Below are 15,327 nucleotides of genomic sequence, written 5' to 3' on the forward strand. Positions count from 1 at the left end.
TACTCGTAAAACCATTGTTTTGGGTGGCATGCATCACTGCCAACTGTCCTAAAATGTACAATGGAGTCCTGGCAATCTGGCCCATGTTCCTGCTCTCAACAGTCTCAGCCAGTCTTTAACTATCATTAGTGCAGATATACAGAGCCTCATCGGGATTCTGCACATCCATAAAATAGGTTTCCATTGGTTTGTGAAAAACTTTAGGTGGATGAGAGGTGGGAGTTATGGTAAGGTTGCAGAGTTAAGAAGTGATGGTAAGGCAGAGGGCTTACTTAATAAAGAGATTATGTCTGACCACTATACATTATGAAGGTTCAATCCTGGTGAGGTCGTTCTGGAGGAAGAGTTCAGCTGTCCCTGAATACTGAGAAGTCTTCAATGTCTCCTCACCCATTGAACTTTCCATTATGCAGGGCCAACTCAGCCATTACCACCACACCTGGGAACTTTGTAAATGAGTTGACTCTAAGACGAGAAGACAGCCTTGCGGGACTGCGCGGGATTACCAGGACCCGCAGGTACAGTGCCTGACCGCCCGCTCCCACCCGCAGCCCCAGCAAGACCGCCCACAAGTTTTGCAGTCCTCTAAACTGGGGTATCAACCATAATATACTGGTGGCAAAAGCACTGAGTGGGGAGTATAGGCTCACAGCAGCGTAAAAATTTAGACTGTGTGATCCTGAGAATTTGCCCATTTACCTTGAGATGGGACAAAAACCCAGAGGACTCCGGATCAAACCCTGAGAGTTCCAGTGTATGATTATACCAAAGAAACCTGCCACTGCTCGCTCTTCATAGTGAATAGTGAAGTGATGGATTTGAAGCAACAGCTTTCTTGCCAACTCCTTTTAGTGAGTAAGCCCCAGGATTAAGTACATAGACAATACTGCTATAGGCCTGCCTTAGGGACCCAGGATAGCCCTTTACTTCCACAGAACAGACATAGCGTGCTATGGAGGCTATGCTGGCTAAGTACAGACCTCCTTCCTTACTGTAAATAGGCAGTTTATAAGGGAAATCTCCAATCTTCTCAACAAAGCCTTCAGTACCCCAAGGAGCCTGTAACCATGCATGCCTTTTCACTTCTTTTTTTGTACGACACAAAAGTGTATATACTAAGATATATATAGATCTTAAAACATCTTTAACCTTGAAGAAGTGATTGAGTGAATCTAGAACTGTTCACCCAAAAAAATAGTCCCACAGGAAGACAATTGTGATTAATCATTATTAATTGTATTGCCTATAGCATAAATTATAATTATTTTAATTATAAGCAAACCTTGAAGAATTCTACAAAAAGGTGTTCTGGACATGAAATAATTTCAGAAACATTTGCAGCTCTTCTGGTCTTCCTTTCTACCCACAAACCATCCGCCTTCTATACAGCACAAATTGAAAGGACACATAGTTGACACGAGAATAGGAAAGTAAAAGTTCAAGGAGTCACCAAAGTAAACTATTCTTATCAGTGAAAAATAAACCATTGTTTTGAAGCATGTTGGTATTTCCGTTATTACATTTTCCAGCCTCATACCTTACCGACCACTTTAACCGAAAGCATGAACCATTGTTCTCATTGGGAAGCCATCACATTTTCCACAGTTTTTTTTCTTGCGTTCTATTTCCGAATTGTATGTTATACACAGAAATGCATAGCCGCTGTGAATCTTCAAATACCAACCTGAACCTCCACTTTCGATTAAAAGCCCTCCGTGTTTCCCTATGCATGAAAACTCTCTTAAGTTTGAGCCTTGGCATTTTAACACCAAACTCGGGGTTTTAGGATCAATTAGCAGATTTTCAGGGTCATGCAATCTGCAGATGACTTCTGTATATTCTCCTCTCATATAATTGCATCTGAACATTCCTACAGGCGCTTTTCTCAATGGTAACGTCACAATCGGATTACTTGCTTTTCTATGAAATGAAGGGTATCTGTCAACTTTCTAAATGTTTATTTACGTTATACATTGTATATACAAGAAAATGTCCACATATAAACTTGGCTACTTTACATCATACTTAATTTTTATAAACAGACATCATAAAATTTAACAGTGAATGGCATATAAAATGCAATAGTGTTTTTTGAGTTCCAGAACCCATATACAAAAACAACCTTAACATCTAAAGCTACCAAAATGCAAAAAGAAACAAACAAACAAAAAAAAAACTCAATATATACGGCTCAAGTTTGGAAAAATCTGGATGAGACGTGACCACCGCAAATGATGCAATAAGTACAAAACATAATTAAATAATTTACTTCTCCCCAACATAGACTTTAATACTGGCTGTTAATGAGGAAATGTATTCCATAATCTCACTAATGTTTTGACCCATTATGCAATTGCCAATTTTGCAGGAGCTCAACGGTGTACAATGTTCAACTCATTTGCAAATCCTGAATATGCTGTACTGGGTGCATTTATATTTATTATAGATATATGGCATATAAATATATGTAGCTTGGCAAGGCGTACATATGCGTATTTAGGTGAATATTTATTTTGGCTGAGACCCGCTGAGCTATTCATACATAAACCAAATATCTTACCTACTGTGTTTTCACTAAAGGGGGAATGGTGGCTTCAACTATTTATTATTGAGGGCCAACACTAGCAGGTTTCTCCAGTGCAAAACACCGGGCTTGCTTCACATAATGCATAATTCAATTGAACGTTGACTCTTGATAATGTACAGTGAAGTCAGGGAGCTGCAGCTTCCCCTCTTGAGAATAAAGTCCAGATGAAGAATATCATGCAAACCACAAAAAAGAAATACACCCATTGCTATGGGTCAGTAGTAATGTGCCACCATTCATGTTTCATGGACGATATATAAACATCTCAATAATGAGTTTGGTATAACCTTACTACACAATATATAGAATATGTAGGGGTTTTGGTCATACATAAAGCCTAGGTCCTCAGAAGCTGCAACTCAATTCCTCAAATGTCTAACAACCACTACTCAAAATCCTGAGTATAAACACACAAACAGCTGTTTCTAGCAAGTACCCTATTTATACTTCTCAAGAAGCAGAGAAGAGGTTGCGAGGAATCCCCCCTCCCTTCCTGGCTGTGTAAAATCAGACACAGATTAAAAAATTACTAACAAATGATATTCAATAGTATGCCTTACAAGGTCAATATTTTAAAGCAAAATATACATATAGACCAGTGTCTTTTTCATGGGGTCTATCATTTTTCTCAAATAAATAAAGCTACAACCGCATTTGCCTCCCAGCTCCTTGGATGGCCAGCGCACACGCGTGGTACCCCAGAGCTAGCTTGTCATCCACCGCTAAATATATTTACCCTTATAAAAGCTCAAACTTGCAACACACACTACTTAGCAATTTATAGTTGTCATGGGGGCATTAATAACCAAGATTTTCTCTTTTTGAGATCTTCTCACCTAGCAGTAAGACTCAAGCCAATAGTGACCAATGGATTAAATGGATTGCCTCATTGGGTAAATCTGCATCTGATTTAAAATACACGGATGGCAGATAATCCACTTCCACTAGCACAGTATTCTGTTTAGACTCCCTCTAAATCTACAGAGGCTCAGGAACCCTAAAGAATCCACTCTTCATAAGAGTGTTCCTGATATGGATGTAGCTGGTGATATATTTGTTTTAACCTGCCTTTTCTTTACCTATGCCTTCTGTTTCTTGTTTTTGTGCCTTTTCATTTTCAGACGTGTCCTTGCCAGCATCTTAAAGTGTTCAGCTTGTTGTGTCTTAAGGAAGGCTCTGGGCCATACCAATACACTCGTCAGAGCAGCAGGTGCAACATTTCTTTTTTAAATGAATGGGTGACATTGATTAATTATTATGCCGATATATTTGTAAATTGCATATGAATTTAAAGTATCAAATTTTATATTAGTATATTATATCATTTTCAAAGTGTTGTGGATATACACAAATATATGCACATGGAAACATGGTGGGAGGCTGTTCCACTTATCTGATTCCCTCTCAACGACATGAACCTTAAGACACCGACAAACGAAGCAGGATGAAGTCACCAACCTCCATACAAACAGGAAAGTTAATAAGCAGAATTACATTGTGGGAACAGACAGACAAAAACATTGAAACCTATTGCCCCAGGTTAAATGAGGAGGCAGTATTGTGCAACATGTTATCGTTAATTTGCAAGTAAGAGAAATATAGTGATTTGCATGGCGTTTACAGCATGTTTGGAAGCATTCTTTAGATTGCAAGCCCATGAGCGTAACCCTCAAGGGCCCACTTCATATAGAAGTATCATAGATGGCAAGCTCATAGGCAGAGTTCTAAGCTCCCGTTGTATCTGTATGTGTATGTGTTAACCCCTTCAGGACCGGTGTCCTCATACTGCGTCTTCCCTCGAAGACCGAAGTTTTATTAAAATATTTTAAATTCGGTGCTCGTGATTCGCTTCAAAATCGATCACGTGCACGGAATTGAGGGGGAGTGACTGCTACGGTTCGCTGGGGACACCCAGCGGTCAGTAGCAGCTGCCCCTCGCAATCTCAGCATTCATAGCGACGCTGGATCGCGCGTCATCGATGACGTACCTGGTATGTCCCGGTCTGGCGGTGACGTATGACCAGGAAGTACCAGGTACGTCCCACTCCTGAAGGGGTTAATGTACATTTTGTTATGTATGTGTTAACCACCTCACTTAAGTTGTACACAGCAGCAGAATTTGTTGGCGCTTAAAAAAGCGTAATCAAAGTAAATGAACGTATCACATTGCTCTACATGCCTAATGTCCCATTAGTGGGTAGATGAGACAAAGTATGTTGTATAAGAATTTTAAAGAATAACCAGAATGAGGAATCTGCACACTCCAAGGGAACCCAGGTGCTTAACTGTGCCAGGTCCCCAGTAAATCCAGAAGGTATTTTTTATTTTAAAGTCTTACTCAGATAGCAAGGAAACCTTACATTAGTGGGTCAACCAAGTTACCCATCATATGGATATTGATGTATCCTTTAAACGTCCATGGTGTCTCTTTTGCAAATGCATGGGAGGTTCTGCCTCCAGCTAATTGCAGAGCAGGAGATGCGTTTTATTTAATTTTTCTTCATTTAATATGCACTCTTCTTTAGGAGGGGCTGTCGGGAACAGCCTAAATAAAAGATGGTATATCCACATGTCTATCTCCTCCCACACTCCCAACAAAACTTTTCCACACTGTAACGGTTAGGGAGTGATTCTCTTATAAAAGCGCTTGGAGTTACACAACATAAATTGCAGTGATTCAGAAGAACTAAAATTTGGTGGCTTATCCCTATTACCAATAAGTATCCACAAATTTCCATGAGTAAGCAAAAACAGGCTTTCTGGTAGACTAATTGTCTCGGCATACGTGGCATAAGCCACTCTTACGAAGGTACCAGATTATGATGTCACATCCGGGTATCCAAGAGAACATACTGTATATGTACCTTGGAGACCCTGCTGGCCTCCAGGCAATGGGTCTGCAGATGGACCCCATGTTCCCAATTGTTATGTCAGGGTATGTTAAGCTAAGTAAGAGATGTTTATAAGCCTAGCTCTGAAGTCTTAGCCATTCCTACACCACCCTAGGAGGTTGGAAGCAAAGTGCCTTACTCAAACAATTCAAAGACAGACCAGCCACACGCACAAATGTATATTTACCAATCAGGAGGGGAAGGGTAATAATCCACCCAATGGAAAAATAATGTCTATTATACTAAAACTATAAACACATAATGTGGAATTGTTAAGACATATAGACAGGATTCTTTATAGATATGTGTAGAAGGTTTAAACTCTTCCAGGCAGCATCAGAGAATAATAGAATTGTCTATATGTTTGCTAGGAGCAGGATGTGGTTTGTGAGCTGTGACAACGTAATCCAAAAAAAGGTTGGTGTTTTTTTTTTCTTCTTTTCTTTAGAAAGCTTAGAATTCTAGATCAGTTATGGTGTAACTGAGGTTTAGTAATGGCACAGACACAAATTGCCCGACATGCTGTTCAGCAGGTTTATTTTAAACGAGAGACACATTGAACATGTGAGATTGTGGGCATTTCTCGTACTTTTTGTATGATGTATCCCGAAACAAAGAAGACCTTCACTTTCTCTGATGTTACTCCAATTTACTCATCTTCCTAGGGCCCTGAGAAGATTTTTTAAAGCGAAAACAAATCTCCAATGAAGATTCATATTTGACTTGCTTTGATTTTACTGTTTCCCAGCTTTTAAATAAAAGCTAAAAATAAACAGCTACCCCCCTGCGGATGACATGGCAAACCACTATGTCACTGCGGTGCCACAGGGGCATGAATCACCTTCCCTTCTGGTTCCCTTTATGTAATCCCAGGCAGATTCAATGCTGTTGAGATCAGGGCTCTGTTGGGGCCATTCCATCACTTCCAGGACTCCTAATGGCTTTGGCTGTATGTTTGGGGTTCTTGTCACGTTACAGAGTATATTTGGGGCCAGACCCCTCCCTGATGGTATTACATGACAGATAAGGATCTGCCTGAGACGAGCATTACCACCTTCCTTGCCAGAAATGCAACCCCAAACTGGCAAGGAACCTCCACCATGCTTCACGATTGCCTACAAATACTTCTTGTACTGCTCTGCAGACCTCCTGGGAACAAAATGCCTTCTGCTACCGACAAGTATTTAAACTTCTAAGTCCAAAGCACTTGCTGCCATTTTTCTGCGCCCCAGTTTCTGTAAATAGTTGAGTGACTTGGCCATATTTCCACATCAGATGTATGGCTTTTTTGCCACAAGTTTTCCATGAAAACCACTTCTGGTCAGACTTCTGACAGGAAACAGGTGTACCAGGGTTCCACTGTTTTCTGCCAACGTCGAGAATGAGTGCCATTCCACTACACTGCAACTGAGCCAGGGAAAACCTGCATTACAAGATTTGGTAACAATTTGGAAATGTAATGTCAATAGGTAGAATACCCTGGATGTACCATAAACCAAATATTACAAAATATCTTAAACAGTAAGTCCTCGGGAACCAGGTACGAAGTTAGTTTTCATAAGAAACATAAAACTATTTATACTATTTATGGATACACACACACACACACACACAATTATATCATTTAAGAACACAGGGATATACAAAAAAATATACACACATTCCATTCATTTTCCAACGGAATGGGTAATAATTTAATAAAGTGATATAGGATGCTGTCCAAACAAAAGCTTATTCTTTATAAGGGGTATAGATTAGTGTTCGGGGGGGGGGGATTATACTTTTTGACTGGAAATCAGAACAATATTGGGAGTTATGAACACAAGTAGACTCTGTTGTGAGGATGTGTCACTATAGCAACGAACTGAATGTTCCTGTAGCTTGCACCTTTCCAGTTGTTTCTATGCAGGGATGTTACTGGGGCCCTTACAATGACCCCACCAGACGTGAACTACGGTTCAATAGAATTATCACTTCAACACTCCAAATTCCTTCAATAAAACTTCCATGGTGTTTTACCATCTTTAACAACGGTGAGCAAATCTTCCATATGTGTAATTATTTAACCTATTTAATGCCCGTGTGCATTAAACATTAACATTCTGCTGTTTTGACTGTTTATGATTACCATGAGCTATTATAAGTGAATGTCCGTGAGCACTGTAGTCAGGGCATATATTACAGGCTAGGCTTTGTTGGGGGAGCAACAGGGGGCCACTTCATGGTGATAAGACCACTTTTCAAAAACGTTTGGAAGGGGCATTCCAGCCACCATATGCACTTACCCCAGCTTCTGCTATGATGCTTTTTTGTCTTTTTTTCCAGTAAACAAATGCATATTTAAAAAACCTACAAAGAAGCGTTATTTCTTGGTAAGGGACTGCACAGGGATACCATTTAAATGTTTTAATATTTAAATAGTTTAGTATCACTTATTGCAGCATAAAATGTCTCGGTTCACCTTTTTTTTGCCGCTGTGGTTTTGGAATGGAGAATGGTGAGATTGTAGTTCTTATCTTCTGAGCCAAAACCAACACATCTTAATTCAAATTCACTTTATGTCAAGTTGTGAACAGCAACAGATTGCTAACACAACTGCTACAACCTGATCGTACTAAAGATAAATGACTCTGCTGATCTGTGTTAGTCAGATAATGATTCATATGTACAAATCCCCAGACTGCCTATAATTGGTGATTTTTCATTGCTTACCATTTTATTTCTGTACGTGGCATATTTATATTGGAAATAAGGTACCCAGCAATGTGTGCTGTTTTTTGTTTGAAGTTTTGCACAGGGGGCCTTTGTTTTTTTTCTGAGCTCACATGAGGTGATGCCAGAGAATCGTCACAAATAAACACACGCTTTCCTATGGTCGTGGCAATACGTGGCTCGTGTAAGGATATAGGATGCCATTTGCAGCATAAATACTTATGCTGCCCACTGCGTCACAATTAGCGCTGTGTTCCAAGAGACGTAGATCATGGATATGTGAATACTCACATGGAACATGGAAACAACTGATCATTTTACCATGTATGAGACGCTTTGCTACAGATATTACATACATACCTAAGTGCATGTGACTAAAAGCCACATAAACATATGAAATACAATCGTCACTACTTTCAATATATTTTAAGTGAATCCATCATTTCATGGAGATAAGCAGTACCCACTTAACACCACTATCTTGAATAACACAATGCAGTGTGCCATCTGAGGTTATTGCGAGGTCCCGGAGATGTTCATTAAAAAGGATGACATCCAGATCCACAAATAATGTGTTGAAGTAAACAAGGCATATACATAGGAATAACATATCACACAGAAATAAATCATACTCACATTAAATATTTATATTGAATCAACCATTGATTAGAAATAAGAAAAAAAAAAAACACAGAGTAGTCCAATAATTATTAATTCTGAAAATATACGTATAAGGTTGAAGTTTATGCACACATCGGAAAATGAAGTGTACATTTCTTTTGCTTGCTGGTTTAAAAAATGCCATGGTTGTCAGCAAGACTTCCATCAACACCCTGCACCAAAGTCACAACCTGCTGAAGGTACCATCCTACGTAACCATGGCGTCCAAGAAAATTATACTCTTACATCACCCATGCATAGACAGCCACGGCATGCCCTACATTAATAGCGTGATTTCATATAGAACAGCGGCTGTAACGAGGCATGGATGAAATCAACATTATCCCAATGAAATCCCAATGTTCTTCTGAGTGTCTGCAGTTCTTCAGTCTGTAGGCTGTACAGTGGGTTCAGTATATAACACATTGATTATTATTCTTGCAGGTCTCTCCCACCAAAGATGTTTTTCTTAAGGCTAGACACGGGGTTATATTGTATTTTGCAGCACATACACTGCTATCTCAGTTCAAAAGGAAGAACATCGGGACTTTTATCCAGGTGTAGCGCGGTCTTACTAGAGGCAAAGACCTGACCCCTGGGAACAGACCTCTAGCTTTCCTTTTCATGGTGTACAAGTTACAAAAGGAAGACTCGTTGGAATTCTGCTAGCCGCTGGCTATAAAGCAAGCCTTTTTTCACAAGCACAAAATGCAGATCTATATATTGTATTTATCGTAATCCTCTAGACTGTAAACTTGGAGCTGTTAGTGCCGGGTTGCCTTAGTCTGTCGCTTGTAGTTTTGTCATACCCTTTGAATGTACCATAAGAAGGAACTTGTTGGCGCTGTATAAATAAATATTCTAACACAGGACCATACGCCAGTGATGACACCTCTTTTTGGAAACATTGTACACCGCTACAAAATATGATGGCACTATCCGAAACAAATAAATAGTAAAATCCATGCTAAGTCATATCACAGCACATTCTACTTCTTGTATTATACATAATGTTCCCGTGTTACTAATTCACATAAGAAACGCCAGCAGTTTTTTCCAATATAATCTGACTCTGGAGTTCACACCCTAAATGTAACATTAAGGGAAGTGTTAATGACGTCATGGCGAGAAGGTTTATTTAACTCCCTGGCTGTAAGTGTCGGTGGTGTGTCTGTTTACACACTAGAGTCGTGTAGCAGAGTTGCTGGATCACACACTTACTTTTTGTAGCAGCAATGAGGTTCTTCCCATCCTTTAAAAGCTCCTTAAGAAACTTGTTGGTTCGGTCCAGCTCCGACTCGTGCGAGCGGATCCTCTCCCTCAGCCAGGGGCTGTCCAGGTAGCAGTCGCTGAACTCCAAGGGCTGCAGCCCCATGATTCCAGCTCACCAGTCCCGGCTCAGATCCTCCGTGCCCTGCAAATCCCTTAATAGGCAACCGAGACACAAGCACATAAATAGGCAGACAGGCGACACGGCCAGCCGCAGGTCACCTGGCTCCGGAATGCTGCCGCACAGCACCGATCCACTACTTAACAACAGACAGCCGCCATGAGGAGTAACAATTCAAAAAAATAGACTGCTAGGTTTCATTGACACTCTTGTGCCAAGACGCTGAGCTCCTTCCAGCCTCAGGCAGATAACTCATTCCATCCCATCAGCCTCAGCACACACATTCCTACACACTGACCCCGCCCATGTCCCCGCCCCCAGCCTGTAAGCTAGTGCTGTCTGTCAACGCTTCCCTACCTATTATCTTCACCCCTTTCCCTTCTTCCACGCCCCCGCCCCCTTCCAAGACATCTCCAAGCGTCCCTTCAGTATGCACACTCCTCCCTCCCCCACACCCCCTTGTCTTTCCATGACTCTTCTTCTTCATGGGGTTTTTTTCCCTTTAACCTTTTAACCCTTAGAGTGCAGATGGGCTGAGATAAGCTAAAACCTGGCAATGAACATATTAACATTAGAGATGCCGTGGATTCAGAATGGGATCGCATTCGATCCGGGAGAGTATTAGTGATAACATTCCAAATGCATGCATGTAATGTGTTTCTTTTGTTGTGTGCAGTGATCGTGTGTACGGCTGTACGGTGTTTAAGTGTTTCTTGGTGCTACACAAATCATGCAAAATATTGTATTTAAAAACCATCCAAATTATATATTTAACTCTATAGTTTGTAACATACCAGAACAAATGTTTTAGCATATAAATAATCATAAATGTAGGCTAAAAACGGGAACTCACATTTTTTTTATCAGATTAAGATCTGATTTCAAAAGTTTTTGATGTTTTAAGATACATTAACCTCTTCAAGACCCAGGAGATTTTCCTGCCCTGAAGTCTGTAGTTTTTTTTTTCTTTGTTTTTTTTAGCATTTTTAACAATCTGTTAAACTGTGATTGCCATTTTCCATATTTGATGCCCCCACAGTTTTTTCTTCAAAACACGTAGGGCCTTCTTTTGAAACCTATACTAAAATACAAAAATCTCTTAGGATTTCTTCTGCAGAGTAGCTGCCAATGTTGTACATCAACCCAATTAATACGTTATTATTTATTGTGTTATATAGCGCCATCATATTCCATAGTGACTTACAGAAACAACAGGTGCTGCCCTGCACAGACGAGCTTACAATCTAGAGGAATATATATATATTTTATGTTCTAGAGGGCAACATCCATCCCTTTCTTATTACCCTTTATTGTATTTTTTAATACTGCTGGCTTAAGGAGTTTGTGAGTAGCAAAGATTTTTCATTTAATAATACTCTACTTGTAGTGGTAGGGCTAAATGGTATTAGATTTTATAATTTCTTTTTTAGTGTTCTTTCTTAACTTGTTTTGCACTATTCCTAGCGCAATATGGGGATCCTTCTTATATCTTGTGAATGTCAGTGATGTCATGGTGATCCCCGTAGGGTCATGACAGATCCTCCTGGATCTCTTCTCTCCTGAGTCCTTACAGCAGGCTTCTGCATTCACACCTGCTGGATGGGACTGCCTGGTCACGAGATTGGGCTCGGTGGCAGAGAGGCAGCACGCTGTGGTCTCCACCTGGTGAGAGGGGGAGCAGTGTATGTGTGTGTATGTACAGTGTTAGCATGAGTGCGTATGTGTTTACATATAGTGCTAGAGTCAGTGTGTGTGTTTGTGAGCATATGATTTTGGCATGTGCGTGTCTGTTACTGTATGATGCTAGATTGTGTAAACTATAAATGGAGACTGGTTATTTAAAAGACAAGACATGGAAGACTGGTATCCCTGTGTCTACTGCTTAAGAACAACAATCCTAACAGTAATGAATTCTGTCCTTGCCATTACTAGATATGCTTTTATTAATGGGACTTAAGTGTAGGGATGAGGTTTTAAGCCTTGCTCTGTTCCTAACCTCTGTTCTTATGTGTCCTATGACTTGTGATATTTTAAAATGGTGAAAAAAGTAATATAAGTATAAAGTACAATTAATGAAAAACATCTTCAAACTAAGACTCAGATCCTGTCTCCTGAGTTTAAAACATGTGAAGACAACAAAAGACAGAGAGAAACCAACTTATGATTCACCCCAAGGTGACTCAGAACCGACACCGTGGCTTTCTTTAGAAGAATCAGCATTATCATATGCTGGTCTCCTAAGGTCCGCATTGTGAAACGTATTATCAAATTCACATAACAATTTGATGATCGTCAGATTATTCAGATTAAGTGGTAGAGTTTAACAGCACATTTTGTATCATCAAACATCAATAAAAAATACAGTTAAAAAAGGTGTATTTTGCCAGCATGATGGTTGTTTCTTTATCTCACGGGAATGTATGCTGTGAGAAACTACTGGCCCATAACTAATCAGGCCTGGACTAGCCATTTGAAGCATTTGGCAAATGCCTGGTGGGACTTGGCCAACAGCACCCTGTACTCATTCAATTTGCTGCTCCAACAGAAGACTACATGAGCATAAAGCTTCATTGCCAGCCAGGCCATGTACCTTATACTTCCCTAAACAGTTACCGGTATTTATAAATAAGGTGTGAAAAGATAATGTTATTATAACTTATACAGCTCATGTATAATAGCAATTTTGGTGCAAAACTTTTACCATAGTAGCTTTAGTGAAAATGCATTTTTTTCAAATTCTGCATGAGAATTGCAAGTTACCACCACTTGTGTACTGATAGCATTTTCGTAACCATTCATCTATTGATTTGCTATCAGTGTTCCCTCTAAGCTGTGCGCTTGTGCGCGCGCACATAGCTTTTTTAGAGAGCGCACACGTCCAAAAATTGTGTGCACAACAGTTTTTCCCCAAAAAAGAAAAAAATGATAATTTTTTTGAAACTTTATGCGGCGCGGATATTGTGCGCACAAAATTTTTGCTCTGTGAAACTTTTTGCACAAGAGAAATTTTCTGTGCACGCCAACTAAGAAAAATTAGATGGAACATTGTTTGCTATAATGGTGCTTTGGTGACATATGGTGTTTGATGTGTGTTGTCACTGTTGTATTGTGATACTTAGTTTAATCAACAATTAACAATAGTACAACTGACAAACGGTGCTGAATTAAGACACTTGCAGCCTCCTATGCGTGCGCACACACACTCACACTATACTGCATTTGTAAAAGGGGGTCCCATAATGTGACCCCATGGAGCACCCAGCCACAATAGCCTGCACAGTGCAGCTACTGCTATGCAGCCAATGGCCATAATCCATTAGTGTAATGGGCTCTAATAAGAATCTGCTAAATTGCTGTAGAAAAACAGACTGTATTCCAAAGGAAGCCAAGAAAACCGTTCACACGTGATTACAGAAATAAGCAAACAAACCACACCCACGTCATACAGTGTTCACCCAGGCAAGCACAAGATATGGAGAAAAAAGTAAATACCGGCAGACCTACAAAACTTATGTCTGCAGACCGTTCCCTGTGTCATAACGCAATTAAGCCTTCTTTAAACGGAGCAGCAATTACACATTCACGTCATGATTTTGAAGAACGAGTCCCTATTTAGATTTTCATGCATGATATGTAATTGTGCTGCTGCTGGTTAATCTATTCACCTGATTAATTGCAAGTGTCTATAGTCTGCTAGATGCTTTCCTATTTAGGCTTGAGGTGAAAGTCACACGTATGAAATATATAATAATAAAATATATAAAATTCTAATTCAGTACTTTGGTCACCTTATTATGGAGGGTTCGCTATAAACGTGTTATGTACTCATAGGTGCACCAGCGGGCTAGACCACCCGTTGGGACCGAGGGGTCCATTCAACCATCAGGGACATTCACTGTCCCACGCGTGAGGGATTCTACGGCATCTGCCTCCTCTTCCTCTGCTCCGGTCCCTACATACTATAGTGGCCACAGCAGTGCCACACTCAAGACGGCAGCGAACGGACGCCCTCAACATATGATGTCACGCCTTTCAAATTTTGGTGGCAAACCCAAATTAGGTGCCTTTTCTCATTCCTAGACCTATATAAATCCCAGTAACCCGCTACACCTTGCCTTCTGATGGTTGTACCTGCCATAGTGTATCCTGTCCTAGTGCATTATCCATTAATGATCCTGTGTATTTGACCCAACTTGATCCTGACTATCCGTTCCTGGCTCCCTGACTTCGGCTCTGATTTATTGTTTACCCTGAACTCTGGCTTTCTGACCTCAGCTTTGAAATATCGATTGTCCTGACCACCCCGGCTCCCTGATTACAGCTTGTCTTGTATATCCTGCCTTTGCACCCTTAGAATCTGTGCCGGGTCTCAGAGGATCATCAGGAGGTCCCACGACCGCTCAAACCCAAAAGGCTTAAACCGAGGGGGGCCGGTTGGAGGGTGAAGAACTCTTCTGCGATCATAGGGCTTTCTCTTGTGGGGACACTGTCCTATGCCACAATAAGGTATTCTCTGGTATGCTGAACATGACTAAATGATAACAATCCAAGGAGCACCACTTTATAGGCAAATCCATAGGAAAAAGAATATATTTTCTCCTTCAGTATAAAATAGAGCTGTATACAGTGCTGTAGGTTAGCATTGACAAATCCTATAAAAAGAATAAATAATAATAATCTCACTTTATTCCTATATCTACAGGCCTGGAGGATATCTTTTATTCAGTTGTGATATGCTGGGTGACTTTCCCTGCCCAAACAAGATTCTTTATGGCTTCATTAGTTAGTGTTTTCCTGATACTAATAAGTAATTAGCTAGTTGAGATAAGAGCATCTAAGGCAGGATGGGACTACAGTGGCTTCTCTATAATTCCAGTTTGACTGAAAACCTGATACTGTTTCCCTTATTGCATCATTGATATTATAAACCATTTACTACTTGGGCATCACTGATTTAGCCCGAAGTGTAGCTGAACACAGCACATTTCTCCTAGTAATCATTAATCAACTGCCATACATTATTCTGTCTGATCTCTTGCTATTGGCTAGTTATAAAACTACAATTTATTGCAATAAAAAAACCAATA

At 40.2% G+C, this 15,327-nt stretch overlaps 1 protein-coding gene across 1 annotated transcript in view; it reads right to left on the bottom strand.

Moving 5' to 3' along the window:
• Positions 1-10,479, bottom strand: part of ARHGAP10 (Rho GTPase activating protein 10) — an 86,785-nt gene extending 76,306 nt beyond the window's left edge. Inside the window, exon 1 of the mRNA XM_053460694.1 lies at positions 10,072-10,479. Within this exon, the coding sequence (XP_053316669.1) occupies positions 10,072-10,225 (154 nt within the window). The 5' untranslated portion in view covers positions 10,226-10,479. The remainder of the gene's footprint in view (positions 1-10,071) is intronic.
• Positions 10,480-15,327: the final 4,848 nt, after the last annotated feature.

Source organism: Spea bombifrons, chromosome 1 (genome assembly GCF_027358695.1).
Source record: "Spea bombifrons isolate aSpeBom1 chromosome 1, aSpeBom1.2.pri, whole genome shotgun sequence".
Classification (NCBI taxonomy): domain Eukaryota; kingdom Metazoa; phylum Chordata; class Amphibia; order Anura; family Pelobatidae; genus Spea; species Spea bombifrons.